This window comes from Oryctolagus cuniculus, chromosome 3 (genome assembly GCF_964237555.1).
Source record: "Oryctolagus cuniculus chromosome 3, mOryCun1.1, whole genome shotgun sequence".
Lineage (NCBI taxonomy): Eukaryota > Metazoa > Chordata > Mammalia > Lagomorpha > Leporidae > Oryctolagus > Oryctolagus cuniculus.
Window position 1 is genome coordinate 50,625,102 of NC_091434.1, and position 20,559 is coordinate 50,645,660.

At 39.6% G+C, this 20,559-nt stretch overlaps 2 protein-coding genes across 6 annotated transcripts in view; one reads left to right on the forward strand and one right to left on the reverse strand.

Annotated features, from left to right (window-relative positions):
* OSGEPL1 (O-sialoglycoprotein endopeptidase like 1) overlaps positions 1–20,559 on the forward strand; it is a 50,912-nt gene that overhangs the window by 26,281 nt on the left and 4,072 nt on the right. The window lies entirely within an intron of this gene.
* Positions 1–20,559, reverse strand: part of ANKAR (ankyrin and armadillo repeat containing) — a 65,136-nt gene that overhangs the window by 10,562 nt on the left and 34,015 nt on the right. For all 5 annotated transcript variants that reach the window (XM_051849351.2, XM_051849349.2, XM_051849347.2 and 2 more), the window contains 8 exons: positions 17,392–17,496; positions 15,926–16,167; positions 8,380–8,548; positions 6,140–6,381; positions 5,810–5,963; positions 5,562–5,723; positions 5,133–5,239; positions 2,232–2,354 (listed from right to left, as the gene is read on the reverse strand). In XM_051849351.2, the coding sequence (XP_051705311.2) occupies positions 2,232–2,354; positions 5,133–5,239; positions 5,562–5,723; positions 5,810–5,963; positions 6,140–6,381; positions 8,380–8,548; positions 15,926–16,167; positions 17,392–17,496 (1,304 nt within the window). The remainder of the gene's footprint in view (positions 1–2,231; positions 2,355–5,132; positions 5,240–5,561; positions 5,724–5,809; positions 5,964–6,139; positions 6,382–8,379; positions 8,549–15,925; positions 16,168–17,391; positions 17,497–20,559) is intronic.

Sequence of the window (20,559 nt, forward strand, 5' to 3'; positions counted from 1 at the left end):
AGTTAATCAGTGTACAAGGAAAAGGAGGATTTATCAAAAATCACATTAGGCCAAATACCACTTAATTTCGGCATCACTGGATGCTAAAACTGGTGAAAGTCTAATGCAAAACAGAATATTTACATAACTTCAAGTTGTCTCACCTTAAGACACTTGTTAATTACAAAAGAAAAAATAGTGACTTTACGGTGGAGATGCATAGCAGGAAGCAGTGTAACCAAATAATCTAAGTTCACACTGCCAGTGTAAGACATACATAACAATATTATACACCCTTAATATGATGCCACGAGAAAGGGATATGAAGAAGACCACATCACTACTGTAATATTCTTGCCAAAAAAAACCCTCAACTTAATTATGGAGAAAATATCAACAGATAAAGTCAAACTGAAGGACAATCTCTAAAACAACTGGTCAGGGCTCATTAAAAAGTATAAACTATGGAATCTATGAAATCATATAAGACAAGGAAGACCTGAGATTCACAAACTGGAGACTAAAGAACCATGACAACTACATGTAGTGTGGGATCCTGGATGGGGTTCTGGAACAGAAAATGGACATCCATGAGAACACTGGCAAAAGTTACACAAAATTGCAAAATGTGTAATGGTACTGTATCAATGTTAATGTTCTGGTTGACAACTGGGAAGCTAGATGAAAAATATACCAGAATACTCAGTACTATTTTTGTAAATTTTTGGAAAGTCTAAGTTTATTTAAACATTTGTTAAATTTTTTTAAAAAATTCCTTAACAGATTTCTGAGAAAAAGCTATTTGTTCATCACAGATATTTTCAGAAGCACCACTTAACAGTATTGGGTATGGGCCAGCACTGTGGTGCAGCAGGTTAAGCTGCCTTCTGTAGCACTGGCATCTATACGGGTACTGGTTCGAGCCCCGGCTGCTCCACTTCTAATCCAGTTCTCTGCTAATGCACCTGAGAAAGCAGCAAAGGACAGGCCAAGTGCTTGGGCCCCTGAACCCATGCCAAAGACCCAGAAGAAGCTCCTGGTTCCTGATTTCAGCCTGGCTCAGTCCTAGTTGTTGTGGCCATATGGAGGGTGAACCAGTGGTTGAAAGACCTTTCTCTTTTCCTCTGTCTCTCCCTCTCATACTCTGACTTTTAAATAATATATAAATTAAAAAAAAAAAAATGTATTAGGTGGGGCTGGTGCTGTGGCGTAGCTGGTAAAGCCGTCGCCTGCAGTGCCGGCATCCCATATGGGCGCCGGTTTGAGACCCGGCTGCTCTACTTCCAATCCAGCTCTCTGCTTCGGGCTGGGAAAGCAGTGGAGGATGGCCCAGGTCCTTGGGCTCCTGCACCCGCGTGGGAGACCCAGAGGAAGCTCCTGGCTCCTGGCTTCGGATTGGCGCAGCTCTGGCCATTGCGGCCAATTGGGGAGTGAACCAGTGAATGGAAGACTCTCTCTCTCTCTCTCTCTGCCTCTCCCCCTCTATGTAACCCTGACTTTGAAGTAAAATAAATAAATTTTAAAAAGGAGCAGTGTAGACAGGAAAAAAAAATAGTATTAGGTAAGAACTGATGACTCAGGGTAGAAAAGTCATGAAATTAGGTCAAAGGTTTGACCCAAGACAGAAGAGGTTTGTCTTTAAGCTAATCACCAAACATTAAAATTGCAGCTTTTTTTTTTTTTTTTTTTTTTTTTTTGACAGGCAGAATGGACAGTGAGAGAGAGAGACAGAGAGCAAGGTCTTCCTTTTGCCGTTGGTTCACCCTCCAATGGTCGCCGTGGCCGGCGCACTGCGGCCGGCGCGCTGTGGCTGGCACACCGCGTTGATCCAATGGCAGGAGCCAGGTACTTATCCTGGTCTCCCATGGGGTGCAGGGCCCAAGCACTTGGGCCATCCTCCACTGCACTCCCGGGCCACAGCAGAGAGCTGGCCTGGAAGAGGGTCAACCGGGACAGAATCCGGCGCCCCGACCGGGACTAGAACCCAGTGTGCTGGCACCGCAAGGCGGAGGATTAGCCTAGTGAGCCGCAGCGCTGGCAAAATTGCAGCATTTCAAAGATGAAATGTGACTATGAGAAATGCAGAGCTGAATTATTATATCATCACAATCAAATGGCTACAAAGAGATCTTGTAAATTTCTTTCTTTAATAATACATTTTGAATTACTGCCAAGAAGAAGACTTGGTAATTTGAGAATGTGATCCAAAGAATTTTTCTTCAATGAGCTATAATATTTTGTAAAGGTATTACCTTATCTGTTGAGTGAAGAAGATGAAGGACATCAGAATACTTAAATCCTTCATTGTCAAGCAATTCATTCTGTAGTACCTCATTCCTTAGGACAATGCATGCCAAGGAAAATGCCACTTCCACCTAAATATGTAGTGTTCAGAAGTTATGTTTCACTCACGCTTTACCAAATGACATATTTCATCATACAAACATTTATATAGGATACATTGTAGAAAAATAGTCTAAAATTTATTTATTCTAATTCTCCAACTAGTACTTCAAGAGTGGCACTAACAATTTCCAGAAGAATGCCCCTTTAATTTCAACAGCTGGGAAAACACTCTTCCTTCTCTGTACTGAGACATCCACGGAGCTCCACGTGAGGCCGTGAGGGGTGGAGAGAGGAAGCTGGGCCAACGGGACATGTCAGGAGGAATTACCTAAATTGCATAGTTAGATCCTTTCCATATCTAAATGTTTTTCAAATTTTCTGGGGAGGGTTAAAACTGTGCTAAATTGCATGTTAATCATTCTTTTGTGCGACTCCACAAAGCTTTGCTTCAGTTAGTAGGCATTTCATTAAAACTTGCAAGCCAATGATCAATAGCTAACATGCAATTTAGCACAGTTTTTAACTCTTTCTAATTCTAGTCCTGGAGTCATTTAGTGCATATTCTTCAGCCCACTAGGAGGATTTTTTTTTTATATTATTGGAACTTAATAGGTAAATTTTAAAGTGCTACCCTGTGAGGCTGGTGCTTGGTGTAGCAGGTTAAGCTGCCACCTACAACACAGGCATCCCACTGTGGGCGCTGGTTCATGTTCTGGCTGCTCCACTTCCATTCTGCTCTCTGCTAATGCACCTGGGAAAGCAGCAGAGGATGGCCAATGTACTTGGGCCCCTCCACCCACATGAGAAACCTGGAAGAGGCTCCTGACGTTCTTAAATTACCCTGTGCATTTCTAGGAAAACCGTTAGAAATTTGAAAAGCATGACTATGAAATTATTGCAAAAAGTTGCATTTTTAAAGAATCTTATTTTGGGGAAATTTATTAAAACATATTTATATTCTGATTTTTTAAAAAGATTATTTATTTGTTTACAGGCAAAGTTACAGAGAAGCAGAGACAGACAGAGAGATCTTCCACCTGCTGGTTCACTCCCCCAAATAGCCGCAAAAGCCAGAGCTGGATAGATACCAAGCCAGGAAATAGGAACTTCTTCCAGGTCTCCTACATGAGTGCAGGGGCCCAAGCACTTAGGGCCTGTTCTGCTGCTTTCCTAGGCATATCAGCAGAGAGCTGGATCAGAAGAGGAACAGCTGGGACTTGAACCGGCACCCATATGGGATGCCTGTGTAGGTGGCGGTTTAACCGACTACACTTCAACACCAGCCCCTATGGGTCTTTTGTAATGTTTCAAAACATGAAATATATACTGAAATAAAGCTGGAAGATGTCACTCTTCCTCTTTCAAATAAAAGTAAGTAAAAATAATCATTTTTAAATATAAAATAGTGGGCTGGCATTGTGGTATGGATTAAGCTGTTACTGGGACACTGGTATCCTATATGAACACCCATTTCAGTCCTGGCTGCTCCACTTCCGATCCAGATCCCTGCTAAGGTGCCTGGGGAAGCAGCGGAAAATGGTCCAAGACTTGGGCCCCAGCCACCCACGTGGGAGATTGGGATAGAATTCCAGTCTCCTGTCTTCAGCCTGGCCCTGCCCTGGCCATTGCAGCCTTTTGGGGAATGAACCAGCAGATGGGAGATCTCTCTGTCTCTTTTTCTCTGTAACTGTGCCTTTCAAACTATCAAATACATTTAAAAGCCTATTTTATGTGACGTTTTCTATAGTCTTATCAAATTCACTTGTAATTCAAAAGTCAGTGTAGTTTTTATTCATAATTTAAGCTCAAAGATTGCTAGCATATGCATCTTCCTTTTGTATCTCTAAGCAACTCCTATAATAAAATAGTTTCTTTCACATCTGTTCTGATAACACACACACATATTAAAAGGAATAACGCTGTTTACTTCTTATTTTTCTTCCGTGTTATTTTGATCTCCCCATTTCCAACACAGCCTATACCAAATTTTGAGAAGAAAATGCATTTCTTTTCTTACAGTTTCATACCTAGCCAACTACAGATTTCCTCAATGTGTAAGGCCTTGGTAAAATGATTTGAATGGATGTGAATTTGATTTCATTCATCTCAGTTACTAGAAGTAAATGGATGAGTGAAGTACTCCGCAACCACTCACAGAAATCCTCTACAATGTCCACTCTTGAGAAGAGCAGTGCTGCCAGCCCACACGTGCTGCGTGGAGGAAGGGAGGGCTGCTTTGATGGTGCAGTACTGGCAGGATTCACTTATCTTTAAGAAATATTGTCACTTAAGTGACACATCCCCAAAACCCCACTCACACTTAACAATCAAGGTTTGAAGAAATGGGGGGGGGGGTCTGTAAATAAGTTATCAAATATCTGAGAATAAAACTTCCTTGCAGAGACTTTGTTATATTTAGAGAAATGATACTTTAATAAAGCCCACAACTATCTTGTGGCTTGTAGCAAGCTTTTTTTTTTGTTTAAAACTCTTAAAGGCTTTGTTTAAAAGCTTATTTTTTTATGCCTGTGAGCTTGCATAATGATACAAAGTCTTTTTTATATATAATTTTATTGATATAAGCTGAACACATTTCATGTATTTCATACATGTGGATTTAGCAGCACAATGATACTTTCTACTCTACCCTCCCTCCCTCCCATGTTCCCCCCCCTTCCTTTTTCTTTTAATGTTTACAAATTTGTGCTCACTTTAGCAGCACATACACTAATGTTTACAAATTTTTAAAAAGGGATTATTTCTTTTAATGCTACTGTATCAAAAAAAATGTAAACCTTTCTATGTACCTTAATGTTAGGAGAAGGGTGATTTCTTAGCAGCTGGATAAGTACTGGAAGGGCATCTTCCTCCACAATAAACTGCTGACTAACAGGATTGCTTGTGTGGGCTACACCTGTAAAAGTGCACACGCCAATGAGGTAATGGTGTTTTTCCACCAATAAATGGCAACTGTAGCTTGATATTTTTGGCTGACAAAATATTGTAAAATAATATGAGTGGGAAATTACTAATAGCAATGCTATATTGACACATACATAGCTTTTATTCAGCAAGGTCTTGGAGACAGTTTTTTCAAAAACTATGATAACCCTTTATAGATTAAATATGGCAAGGAGTTCCAAAAGTGGAGATACAGAGAAAGAGATTAACTCTACTTCTCTACTTGTGTCCTCTTTCTCATAGATATTTAAGAAACTGAGAATAAGTATACAAACCAATACACATGGATCCCACTGCTCTGATGACACTGAGAAGTGTGCCTTCAGTTAATCTACTAATTTTTAGTAAGCGAACCAATGGTGCAATTCCATTGCCTTCACATATTTGATTTTGATGCAGCCTGCTGTCCTTACTTAGAGCTATTACTGCTTCACCTCCTGGTAGAGAAAAGCAAGAGATGCATATATGATCCATTAGTGCCTTGTTCTCCCTTGTACAGATTAGTGTACAGGAAACAACTTACCCACATACTGCATTTTAGCTGATGAAGACAGAAGCATACTGATTATAAAGTTGTACCCAATCTGCTCGGCCATGTGCTTTTGCTGTTTCAGTGACTGCCCAGCCAAGGCCCAAAGGGTCATTGCTCCTTGTTCTTTGACATCTATTTGAAAGGCCTATTGAAAAAGAACAAAATCCATTCATTCAGTGAATGTTTACTGAATATTTTAGGGATGGATGTTTTACAAAATATTTATTCAAGACTTTGTTTTAGTTTTCCACATATTTACTGACAAAATTCACAGTGGAATAACCGTCTAAGCAAAATGACCAGTGAACACGTAATTCCTACCTTTAGGAGTTTCAGAAGATATTTCGTTAATTTTCTTTCCAGAAATGCTTTCTGTATGAGAGGGTTGAAACTTGCCAATGATTCCACGGCCTCTGCACCTTTCACTTGGACACTAAGTTGTGTGCCTTTAAAAAGAGCTACCAGAGGATTGATGGCGCCTTCCATGATGATAGCATTCTGAATTTCCTTATTGTCACGCCCAACCTCAGCAATTGTAGCAGAAGATACGGCTTTCAACACATCTTAAATGAATTTAAGGACAGTTTAGATAATCTTTTAAAAGTTTTAATAGCAAATACAGCATATTAGTTACCCATATTATAAAATTAAATTTATAGAAAATATGGAAAAAAACAAGTAAGGGTCTCGATTCACCACCTAAACATAATATAACTAGTGGTTCAATAGCATTCTTATCTTATGAAGACAGATTTAGATAACTATACAGTTGTACTATGGAAACAATATCCTGCATTTTTTATTGAACAATAAAACCTTGTCCCTTGTTTTTATGAACATCAGTGTCTTCTAAATATTCCATTAATGTGTGTATTAAATTTCCTTCTCCACTCACAGTTTGGAAATATACACTCTTTTCACTATTTTAAACAATTCCAAGAGAAATTGGAATTAGGTATTTCCTTCCAGGGTATATTTATATATATTTTTACCTTTAATAGAGTCTCAGGAATTACTGGAATAAGCCAGAACATCATGGTAAATTTAATTTCAAAACTAATAACGGCCTTTTACCCTTCCACAATCAGAATTTTTTTTTTTTTTTTTTTTGGACAGGCAGAGTTAGACAGTGAGAGACAGAGACAGACACAGAGAGAAAGGTCTTCCTTCTGTTGGTTCACCCCCAAAATGGCCGCCATGGCTGGCGCGCTAGACAATCTGAAGCCAGGAGCCAGGTGCTTCTTCCATGCGGGTAAAGGCCCAAGCACTTGGGCCATCCTCCACTGCACTCCCGGGCCACAGCAGAGAGCTGGACTGGAAGAGGAGCAACCAGGACAAAACCAGTGCCCCAACCAGGACTAGAACCTGGGGTGCCAGCACCGCAGGCGGAGAATTAGCTAACTGCTATTCTTAAATAATGAAGTAAAAGATAGTGAGAAAGGACTTAGAGCAGAGAGCTTAAGGAATTTTTTATGGAGCAAGAGGCTTTCAAATAATTTTACCACATAATAGAAGTTCTCAGAAGATGACACTTTTTTAAATTTGAAGTTCTTTTTATTCCTAGTGAGTTGGCACAGACAGATGATAAACTGAGCAGGAAGAGAAAGTGACAGACTTTTACTCAAGTTTTTCTCTCTCCAGATTTGAGGAAAACAAAGATTAGAAGTTCACACTGTCAGGTACACTCCCTGGAATGAGATTATTCTTACAAAATCAAACAGACCATTTGCAAATAGCTGCAAGAACTGCCTTGTGGTTTTCAATGTTCTTGGTACTGAGACATACTTCGGAAACTAAGAATTGGCCTGATGTCCTTGAATCTTGATATCAAATATGTAACAGCAAATCTGAAGTCCTTGCTGTAAGTTGCAATAATAGCTACAAATGACAGATCTGAACACTGTTCATACAAGAAGACATCTACCCTGGGCAGATTTGCATTCCCTTCATTATTCATGCCAATATTTCCATTTATAAACATGTCTCATTAAATATTTTTCAAACAACTTTTTGCTTTTGAGAGTCAATTCCTATTATAAATTCAGCAGTTTAATTTTAAGTGTTCCAGGGGCTGGTGCTGTGGTGTAGTGGGTAAAGCTACTGCCTCATTGCCAGCATCCCATGTGGGCACCGGTTCATGTCCTGGCTGCTCCACTTCCAATCCAGCTCTCTGCTATGGCCTGGGAAAGCAGTAGAAGACCTTGGTCCAAGTCCTTGGGCCCCTTCACCTTCATGGGAAACTCAGAAGATGCTCCTGGCTCCTCGGTTCAGACTGATGTAGCTCTGGCCATTGTGGCCATCTGGGGAGTGAACCAGCAGATGGAAGACTTTTCTTTCTCTTTTTCTGCCTCTGCCTCTGCCTCTCTGTAACTCTGCCTTTCAAATAAATAAATAAATCTTTAAAAAATTTAAGTGTTCCAGACATTTAAGTTATGTTACATATGTCTAGACCATTTGAAGACAAATCCAGGATGTCTGTTCAGATAGGATAAGCCCCAACCTTTATTTGCTTCACTGCATATATCTGCTTACTTTGAAATAATACCGAGACAGAGGCTCACCTGAATCAGAACTCAGAAATCTGATAAGATGTTGGATCCCATTGTGGTCTCTCACTGCTCTTTGGTTGATTTCATTTTTTATACACAATACCCGGATACAATTCATTACATTTACTAGCACATTTTCTATGTTTAATGTCAAGAGATTTATCAGAGCTGGTATTCCATTCTAAAAATAGATAAAAAGGTAATTGCATTTGAATTTTTTGAGGATACATTCAATCTTTATTTAGAAACACAAGTTTCCAATCATAAAATGTAAAAATGCACTTACTTCAAGGGATAACAATTGCCTAGAAACAAATGTGTCTACTGATATTACATTAAATGACAACTAATACAATTTTGAACAAATCTTATACTTTAACATTAAGGTAAACATTCAATAAATACATTTTAAAATAGCCTCCAAAATAATTTCAGGCTTTACATTCACTGAAACATTTAGTAAATAGCCAACAAGTGAAGCAACTGAGGGAAATCAACCAATTAAAGACACTGCCCCATTCGGAAACATGCACCATTTTGGACACTGTACTAGTAAATGGCAATTGCTTTTGTGCATTACCAAATATTATTCTAAAATGTAAATATAATTTCCTTATTTTGAATAAGGAAATTTCACCCAACCAACAGAAATAATGCAAGAATATCAAGGAAAAGAGGAAGGAGTACAATACAGGTAGGAGACTTAATAAATGTGTGTGAGCTGTCAATCAGGAGGAGAGAGATCACCATGGCCGTTGACTCCAGAAAAGGCTGGCAGGGCGCAGTTTTACAAATTAAGTGTCTCCACCTTGAGTGCAGAAGAAGAAACACAAGTCTCTGTCTGGAACAGCAGGAATGGGTATGAGAGCTGGAGGCTGACTCTTTTCCAGACCAGCCTGGCTGAATCCTGCCATACCAACCAGTACACAATCCACAAAGGGGAAAAGCCCCAGGTACGCACTGAATGTGGAATAAACACTTATCAGAAGTCAGATCTCATTAGAAATTGGACAATTCACACAAGGGAGAAACCTTATGAATGTAATGAGTGTAAGGTGTTTTGCTAGAAGTCATACCTCATTAACACATCAGAGAAGTCACGCATGGAAGAAACCTTAAAATGTTACGAATGTGGAAAAGCCTTTCTTCAGAGGTCAACCCTGATTAAGCGTCAGAGAATTCACAGAGAAAACCTTTTGAACATAATGAATGTGAAAAAAACCTCTAACCAGAAGTTGGACCTCAATAGACAACAAAATACACATGATGGAACAACACAAAAACCCAAAATCCCTATCTATAAAATGAATGTAAAAATCTTTTTGCCAGCAGTCAGTCTTCAGCACACATTGAGGGACTCAGAACTTTCTACCATAATTCATCTCTGTTGCACAACCCATGCAGATGAAAAACCCTGCGAATGTAATGAAGTAGAAAAACTTTTACCACAAGAAAAACTTAAACAAATGTCCACAAAATTACAGACAGAAAATCACAAAAATATATTGTATGTGGAAAAACCCTTTGCTAAAATCACACCTCAGCAGGTACTGGAGAAATCACGTGACACAATAAATCCTGTGTGAGAGAGTAGCTATGTATTCTTCAACATCTTTTTTCTCTTTGACATACAATCTGCACTTTTGGCTTCCCCTTATTTTGAGTGGGGCCACATAAATAATTTATGCTTGCACAAATACATTTTTGGAACATAAGGAATAAAATACAGCATTCTGTCAGAACTAAGACTGAACATGTATATCATTAAATGTAAATGAGTTAACTCAATTTGGAAAAATAAATTTGGAATGTATATCTATCTATATCTACCTACACACACACACACACACACACACACACACACACACACATATACTATGGAATACTACTCAGTCACTCAGTCATAAAAAAAGAATGAAATCCTGTCTTGTGCAATAAAATGATGTGACTGGGAACCATTATGCTTAGTGAAATAAGACAGTCCTGAAAAGACTGATATGTTTTCTCTGATATGTGGCAGTTAATATAGCATAGTAACTATATAAGAGTAAAACAGACATCTTGTGATTTGTCATTTTTAGGCCTTATTTATGCTCTTGTGGAACTGTGTTCTTCCTGCTTTTTAATGTTGTGAATTAAGATTGTGGTTATAGATTGGATTAAAATTATGTCCTTGCAAAAATAAAAGAAAAAAGGAAGGAAGGAAGGAGGTGGATTGAGGGAAGGAAAAGGGAAGGGAAGGAAGTATGGCTATCTTCTTAGAACTGTACTTATGAAATACATGAGATCTGTTCTCTTTACATTAATAAAATTTGAAAAAGAAAAATAAGTGATAAAATGCTGATATGCATAGGAAGAACACATTTATCTTAACTCTGGCTACTTATTTGCATCTCTGAGCATTATAAGGTCTAAATAGATAAGACTAATTAAGCAACTGTAGAGGTAGGCCCGCATGTGTCTTTATTTGTAATATATTTTCTAAATGATTTTTTTTTTTTTTGACAGGCAGAGTCTGACAGTGAGAGAGAGAGAGAAACAGAGAGAAAGGTCTTCCTTTTCCGTTGGTTCACCCCCAAGTGGCCACTACGGCCCGCACACTGCACCGATCCGAAGCCAGAAACCAGGTACTTCCTCCTGGTCTCCCATGTGGGTGCAGGGCCCAAGGACCTGGGCCATCCTCCACTGCACTCCTGGGCCACAGAAGAGAGCTGGACTGGAAGAGGAGCAACCAGGACAGAACTGGTGCCCAGACCGGGACTAGAACCCAGGGTGCCGGTGCTGCAGGCGGAGGATTAGCCAAGTGAGCCACGGCACCGGCCATTTCTAAATGATTATTAACAAATACAACATTACATGACCCAGAAAAATGTTAAAGGTGGGCCTGGCATTGCGGTGCAGTGGGTTGAGCTGTCACCTGTGACACTAGCATCCCATTCAAGCAAAAGTTTTAGTCCTAGCTGTTCCGCTTTTGATTCAGCTCCTTGCTATTGTGCCTGGGAAAGCAGCAGAGAATGGCCCAAATTCTTGGGCCCCTGCCTCCCTTGTTGGAGACCGGGATGGAGTTCCAGGCTCCTAGATTTGGCCTGGCCCTGCGCCACGTGTTGTGACCATTTGAGGAGTGAACCAGTGGATGGAAGATCTCTCTGCCTCTAATTTTCTGTCTGTATTTCTGCCTTTCAAATAAATAAATGTGTTTTAAAAAGCTAAAAAGAGGCCGGCAACACAGCTCACTAGGCTAATCCTCCACCTGTGGTGCCGGTACTCCGGGTTCTAGTCCCAGTCGGGGTGCCGGATACTGTCCTGGTTGCTCCTCTTCCAGTCCAGCTCTCTGCTGTGGCCCGGGAAGGCAGTGGAGGATGGCCCAAGTGCTTGGGCCCTGCACCTACATGGGAGACCAGGAGGAAGCACCTGGCTCCTGGCTTCAGATCGGTGCAGCACGCCGGCTGTAGCAGCCATCGGGGGGTGAACCAACGGAAGGAAGACTTTTCTCTCTGTCTCTCTAACTGTCTGACTCTGCCTGTCTAAAAAAAAAAAAAAAAAAAAAAAAAAAAGCTAAAAAGAAAAGGATGATCTAAGACAAGTTAAATATGAGAACACAAAGAAAACAACACAAACACTTTTGGCTAAGATAGAATTCAAGGTAAAATATAAAAATTGACTTTTTAAAAAGGTATATCTTATAATCCTAAATTATTCAACCCTTAATGAAGAAGAAAAATCTGAAAAAAAACTATTAAATACTCACTTATAAATAGCTACATAGAGGGCTTACATAAAACATTAGCAAGCATAATAATGTGGATTTTATTTGAAGAAATATAGCATGACAAAGATTCCATTGTTACATAAAAATCAACTCACAATGGAGCAATGATCTAAACCTAAGAGTGGAAAGCATTAAAACATTAGAGGAAAACATGGGGGAAACACTGCAAGACATTGGCATGACAAAGATTTCTGGTAAAAGACCATGGAAGAGGCCGGTGCCGCTGCTCACTAGGCTAATCCTCTGCCTGTGGCACCGGCACCCCGGGTTCTAGTCCCAGTTGGGGCACTGGTTCTGTCCCAGTTGCTCCTCTTCCAGTCCAGCTCTCTGCTGTGGCCCGGGAAGGCAGTGGAGGATGGCCCAAGTGCTTGGGCCATACACCCACATGGGAGACCAGGAGGAAGCACCTGGCTTCTGGCTTCGGATTGGTGTAGCACGCGGGCCATAGCGGCCACTTGGAGGGTGAACCAACAGAAAAGGAAGACCTTTCTCTCTGTTTCTCTCTCTCTCTCACTGTCTACTCTGCCTGTCAAATATATATATATGTATATATATATACCATGAAAGCACAGGCAATAAAAACAAAAATAGACTAATGGGATTACATAAAACTAAGAAACTTCCACACAACAAAGGAAATAATCAACAAAGTGAAGATGCAACTGATAGAATGGGAGAAAAGATCTGCTTCCGATAAAGAATTAATGATCAGAATATATAAGAAGCTCGAGAAACTCAACAACAACAACAACAAAAAAAAACAAATAATCCAGTTAAGAAATGGGTAAAGTATATAAACAGGAATTTTTCTGAGGATGAAATACAAATAGCCAACAGTCACATGAAAAAAATGCTCAGGATCACTAGCCACCAGGAAAATGCAAAAAAAAACACAATGAGGAATCACCTCATCCCAGTCAGAATGACTATCATTCAAAACTCAAAAAATAACAAAAGCTGGTGAGAATGTAAGAAAGCAGTACCCTAATATGCTTTTGATGGGAATGTAAACTGGTAAAACATTATGGAAGACAGTATGAAATTCCTCAGAAAATGGAAAACAGATTTACCATATGACCCAGTTATCCCACTCCTGGGAATATATACAAAGGAAATGAAATCAGTTTGTTGAAAGAGTGATCTGTACCCCCATGTTTATAGCAGCTCAATTCACAATAGCTAAAGTATAGAACCAACTTAGATGTCCATCAAGAGATGATTGGATAAAGAAAATGTGGTATCAGGGAAATGCAAATCAAAACCACAATGAGGTTTCATCTCACCCCAGTGAGAATGGCTTACATACAGAAATCTACCAACAACAGATGCTGGCGAGGATGTGGGGAAAAAGGGACACTAACCTACTGTTGGTGGGAATGCACACTGGTAAAGCCACTATGGAAGTCAGTCTGGAGGTTCCTCAGAAACCTGAAGATAACCCTACCATACAACCCAGTCATCCCACTCCTTGGAATTTACCCAAGGATATTAAATTGGCAAATAAAAAAGCTGTCTGCACCTTAATGCTTATTGCAGCTCAATACACAATAGCTAAGACCTGGAATCAGCCTAAATGCCCATCAACAGTAGACTGGATAAAGAAATTATGGGACATGTACTCTATGGAATACAATACAGCAGTCAAAAACAATGAAATCCGGTCATCTGCAACAAAATGGAGGAATCTGGAAAACATCATGCTGAGTGAAATAAGCCAGTCCCAAAGGAACAAAATATCATATGTTCTCCCTGATCAGTGACAACTAACCAAGCACCAAAAAGGAAACCTGTTGAAGGGAAATGGACACTATGAGAAATAGTGACTTGATCAGCCCTTGTCCTGACTGTCGTTGAACAACTTAATACTTTATCCCTTTTAGTATTTTTTGTTCTACTTAATACTATTGGTTGAACTCTTTAATTAACACACAATTATTCTTAGGTGTTTAAATTTAACTGAAAAGTGATCCCTGTTAAATATAAGAGTGGGAATAAGAGAAGGAGGAGATGTACAATTTGGGACATGCTCAATCGGACTTGTCCCAAATGGTGGAGTTAGAAACATGCCAGGGGATTCCAATTCAATCCTGTCAAGGTGGCATGTATCAATGCCATCTCACTAGTCAAAGTGATCAGTTTCAGTTCACAATTGATCATAATGATAGGATTAAGAGTCAAAGGGATCACATAAACAAGACTAGTGTCTGCTAATACTAACTGATAGAATTAAGAAGGAGCGAATGATCCAACATGGGACGTAGGATACACAGCAGACTCATAGAATGGTAGATGCGCTAAACAGCACTCTGGCCTCAGAATCAGCCTTAAGGCATTGGGATCTGGCTGCAGAGCCCTTGAGAGTATTTTAGGCATGGAAAGCCAAGACACTCTGGCAAAAAAAAAAAAAAAAAACAAAACACAACACCTAAATGAAAGATCTCCGCGAGTGAGATCCCAGTGGAAAGAACGGGCCATCAAAGAAGGAGGTACCTTTCTCTTAAGGGAGGAGAGAACTTCCACTTTGACTATGACCTTGTCTAAATAAGATTAGAGTTGGGGAACTCAAAGGGCTTCCATAGCCTTAGCAACTCATGACAAGAGCCTAGGGTGATTACTGATGCCATAAACAAGAGTGTCAATTGTTAAGTCAACGACAGGAGTCAGTGTGCACTTACTCCCCATGTAGGATCTCTGTCCTTAATGTGTTATACAATGTGAATTAATGCTATAACTAGTACTCAAACAGTACTTTATACCTTGTGTTTCTGTGTGGGTGCAAAGTGTTGAAATCTTTACTTAATATATACTAAATTGATCTTCTGTATATAAAGATAATTAAAAATGAATCTTGATGTGAATGGAATGGGAGAGGGAGCGGGAGATGGGAGGATTGTGGGTGGGAGGGAAGTTATGGGGGGGGGGAGCTATTGTAATCCAAAAGCTGTACTTAGGAAATTTGGTTTTATTATTAAAGTTTAAAAAATAATGAAAATTTGGTAATAATGCACAATGGAATACTAGTCAGCCATTAAAAAGAATGAAATCCAGTCTTTTGCAAGAAAATGGACACATTTTGAGACTAATGCTTAGTGAAATAAGCATTCCAACCCAAAAAGACAAATATCACATGTTTTCTCTGATTTGTGGTAGTTAATGTAAAAAGTACAAAAATTTTCAATGTATATGAGTGAAACTGACATCTTGGAATTTGATTATTATTAATAATCTTTATCTACAGTCCTGCAGAACTATGAGATTTCTACTTTTTACTTGCTGAACTCTTTATTTGGTGAAGCATTAAGCCTGTGACTGTGAAGTAAATTAAAAATTTTATCATAAGAATTTAAAAAGAAAGAAAAGAAAGTGGAGGGAAGTATCATTATATTCTTAGAACTGTATCTATGAACTACATGAATTCTTTTCTCTTTGTATTAATAAAAAAAAATTACCTGGCTTTCATCAAGCATAGTTTTATTATCTTGTAGCGTACAATTAGACAACATTTCTGAACAGGAAGAAAAACAGCCAGAATGGTAGGGTTTCTCCTAATACCTCCTTAAAAGAAACAACATACACTAACATATGAAAAATGCTCCAACATCTATTTCTGGACTGTACTCGAATGCAAACTTCTTAGTGAAGTATTTTGCACCAGGCTCTCTATCTCCCCCTTGCCTGTTTATTCCTCTCAGAATTTTGCTACTGTGCAACGTAAGTCTCCACTTTCCCAGTTTCTACATGGCAGAACACTGTCAGTTAAAAAAATCATGCTTTAGGAAAAGAACTTACATATTTGGCAACAACATCCTTGTTTTCACACTGAGCAATATCGTAGAGAATGACAGCACAGCGAGAGTGCAGCTCAGGTTCATCAGATGCCAAGAGGTTGATTACAGCTGGAATGCCTCCTGACTCGACCAAAGCATGCACTACACTGTTATGGGTTGAGATATTACTCAATAACCCAACAGTTTTGCACTGTAATTTTATTTTGGGACATTTTAGTAGATTGATTAATGCAGGAATGGTGCCTGAAATGAAGAAAGAAAGAAAGAGAGAGAGAGAGAGAGAAAGAGAAAGAAAGAAAGAGAGAGAGAGAGAGAGAGAGAGAGAGAGAGAAGGAGGTGGGAAGGAAGGAAAATAAATAGATCATGAATTATTCATAACCATTTGTAGCCAATTAATCATCATAAGATTTAAATAACCCTATGCATATTACAATATAAAATTAACAAGTAATTTTATGAGATATTTACAAAGTAATCATTTAAAATTATATGAATATACTTTTCTGTGTTGTCTATGGTGCACGCAGTTCTCTGTGTTCCTACATTTGATTTTCACATAGCACACAATCATATATTTTATATTAGTAACTTTATGTGATCTTTGAAATACTGAATGCTGGCTTAAGATCATTGATAAATTCTTTGTATTCGTTGGACATGGTTAAAAATAGAAAATCTGGCTTCAGTTGGATATTTGTTATACAATGTGAAGTTAAAAGAAAGTAAATTATAGAATACATACAAATTCTAGAAAAATACCAGTTATAATTATGGCTTTTCTTATTTATTTATTTAGCTAACTAAAGTGAAACATTCTTCATGACTTAAGTCTAAGGCTCATTTTTGGACACAGAGTTTTTTTGTACATATTTTAAGGGACATATCAGGATATCCTGTTATCAAAAACATTTTAATTTATTCATTCAACAGTATTTATGGGCCATCTTGTGAATACTCAATATCCACATTAGGGTAGTGTTACCATATTGGACGGTAAAGATGGAACTTTCCCATCATTTCAGAGAGTTATGTTGTACAGTGATGTAATGACAACAACCTTATAAGGTAGAAACATGTTATTAAGGAGGATACCTGAGTACAGAGGCTGAGCAATTAGCTTCAATTCTGAAACCAGAGGTAGTCAAAAACCAGGCCTAATACTTCATCTGCTTTTTTAACTTAAAAAAACATATCATGCGAATTCAGAATAGGAATAATTTCTAAATTAAATATAAAAGTAGTATGATAATATAATTTAACATCAAATTGCAAACTTTTAGAGAAATAGAATTTACTAGTTGTTCTTAAGTTCAGGCTTCATGTGGAAAAAATACATAAAGTGCTTTCAGTTAGAAAAGAAAAACTTAAAATCAATTAAAAATTTCATTCTCAGTAAAGTGATCGACCTGAATATAAAATGATTCTACATAGAACAGTGTAAGAAGAAGATAGTAGATTTTGCTTCACCTGCATCCAAAATACATTTCCAGTATCGTTCATTCGCTAAGCAAATTACTTCTAAGGACATGACTGCCATCATCCTTTGTTTATAGCTTTCACACTGCAGCATTTCTAGTAAGTAATCAGCAGAGAAACACAAACTGTAATTTAAATAAGAGGCTGTGGAATGGTTGGTTCTGTTTCTGTAGCAGCCAAGTGAACCCAAAGGTTGAGATTAGCACCATTACCATCAACTGCAAGCATTAAAGCCCATATAATTAATGGGGGAAAAAAAAATCTTAAACATCATTCATTATTTTTGGTCCAAATGAGTTGGACTAACTGATCACATAGTTCAAATTCATTTGGAAAACAGTACATCTCTCAGTTGCTTAATATTAGTTGTTGAATAAAATTTGAGTATGGGTTTTCAAGAATGGTAAAGTAAATTGCATTATCCTCAATAAAAATTCAATATCCATTCGATATGAGGCTTTATACATCTCAAGTGTGACAAACATACCTTTAAAAAAACCTTCAATGAACTTGTATTCCAGACTGAAAACAATACAAATACACACACTTCTAAACAAGTCTGTGGTGTGTGAGCAAAACCACACAGAAATATGCTTTCCTCATTCTGATTCCAGCCACTCTGCTACTTAAAATGTCCTACCCCTCCCTTGGCTGGGTCAATCCAAGGGACTCTCCCTTAAAACTCAGCTTCCACTCCAAGAGCTGGCCCTGCAGAATTCAAATAATCCAACTCATTCTTAGTTTACCCAGAGTGGACATGGGCAGTGTGAGGAGGGGGAGCTAATCCAGGGTGCACGGCAAAGAGGCATCAGCCAGCTGCTGGCTTGTGTATTCTGTTCTAACCATTATCAGAACTTCCTATCTAAGGCTGTAGGAAGAAGTGGTCATCAGTTTTCTGTATCACGAGGCTATTCCTGTTAGGGGCCAGACTTTCCCAATAGCAAGCTAGGAATTTGCAGTGGTTTAGTCTATTGAAATAATAGGATGGTCCTCTCACTTGATCCTAAAAAGACAAAGATACAATGTTGTATATGCATGCAATCAGACATTGAAAACACTTTCCAATATATATTGGGGGTGGTATACTTGAAATATGTATCCAGTTCTAAGAAAATTCCAAGACTGGTATTGAGCTAATTATTAAAACTAAATATTCCGCTGGCGCCGCAGCTCACTAGGCTAATCCTCTGCCTTGCGGCACCGGCACACCGGGTTCTAGTCCCAGTCGGGGCGCCGGATTCTGTCCCAGTTGCCCCTCTTCCAGGCCAGCTCTCTGCTGTGGCCAGGGAAGGCAGTGGAGGATGGCCCAAGTGCTTGGGCCCTGCACCCCATGGGAGACCAGGAGAAGTACCTGGCTCCTGCCATCGGATCAGCGCAGTGCGCCAGTGGCAGCGCGACAGCCATGGCGGCCATTGGAGGGTGAACCAACGGTAAAGGAAGACCTTTCTCTCTGTCTCTCTCTCTCACTGTCCACTCTGCCTGTCAAAAAATAAAAATAAAAAATAAATAAATAAATAAATAAACCTAAATATTCAGGCCGGCGCTGCGGCTCACTAGGCTAATCCCCCGCCTGCGGCGCTGGCACTCCGGGTTCTAGTCCCGGTTGGGGCGCCGGATTCTGTCCCAGTTGCCCCTCTTCCAGGCCAGCTCTCTGCTGTGGCCAGGGAGTGCAGTGGAGGATGGCCCAGGTCCTTGGGCCCTGTACGTGCATGGGAGACCAGGAGAAGCACCTGGCTCCTGGCTTTGGATCGGCGCAGCGCACGGGCCGCAGCATACCAGCCATGGCAGCCATTTGGAGGGTGAACCAACAGCAAAAGAAGACCTTTCTCTCTGTCTCTCTCTCTCTAATTCTGTCAAAAAAAAAAAAAAACACTAAATATTCAAACTTTTTGAATTAGGAGAGTGGGACTGAAAATATTAAGTACATCTTATCCTATCCTAAATGCATCACTGGAGAAAATCAGTTCTCATTCTCCAATTTCTTTCTTTTTTACTTTGTTTTTATTTTATCAAAGTCATGGTTTCTGGCCCCTACCATCCCCTACTCGTTTGGATCCATCTCTCCAGATCTAAACATTTTGGACTCTTTCCTATATCTTCTGTGATTTATGTATCTCCCTGTTTTTCCATAATTACATACACTGCTATGTTTGCCATATTAATTTTAGACATCACTAATCAACTTCATGTTATGGAAAACCAGCTCCTTCAGGGTGGTTCTGTCATTTTCCTCTTGCTTCCCTTTCCCCTAGGATTTTTAGTTAAATCAATACTTAGTACCTCTGTTACGATGCCTATTCATGTTATTCACAGCTGAGCACTGTAATGTACTATAGTTATATCACATTTCACTTTTGTTTTTTATGGACATAATAATTTCATTGTATTTCATCTGCTTAATTTTCTTTATATCTATTGATAATTCCTCCCATCCTCCACTGACAGACTGGTTGTACAGTTCTGTATATTCCCTTTGCTTTCCTTTTGGGTCACACCCCCTATTCCTGGGTGTGTCTGTCTGTCTGTCTGTGTCTTTCTCTCTCTGTTTTGTTTGTTGGGCAGAAATACAGGCTTGGTATCTTTAGTCCCTTACTGGTTAGTCTTTGCAGAGAGCACTCCTGATTGGCTCTGTCAGTTCTCAAGCCTTTTGAGATTTTATGATGCTCTCAGTCTAGGAGGTTTCCAGCCTTTCCACTGTTGGCTTTGAAGTGATTTTCTCTGGCCAGCTAAGTCCTAAAACTTACTTGTTTCCCTCTTCTAATATTCTATTGCTATTATATACTTTCATGTCGCTCCCCGTCTTCGTGGAGGAACGACACAGGACCCTGCCCTGTTCTTTTGTCTGCTCGGCCCTCCCCAGGTTTGCTGCTGGTTCTTCCCGGGTAGCTGCCGTCCCCTCCACCTCCGTGGAAGGGCGGTTCCCCCTGCCACTTTCCCCACTTCCGCGGGGGAGCGGCACACCGCCAGCCGGCTCTCTCGGGGGCTGCACAGGTGTTCCTCTTAGATGTTCCCCTTAGATGTTCCTGGTGCATGTTGTCTCTCTCCTCCTTTATAGTCCTCTTCCACCAATCCCAACTCTGCTACCCACACGCCAAGTACGCTGCTCTCCTCCAATCAGGAGCAGGTCCCACAGTTTATTGGTTGAACTGGAGGCAGCTG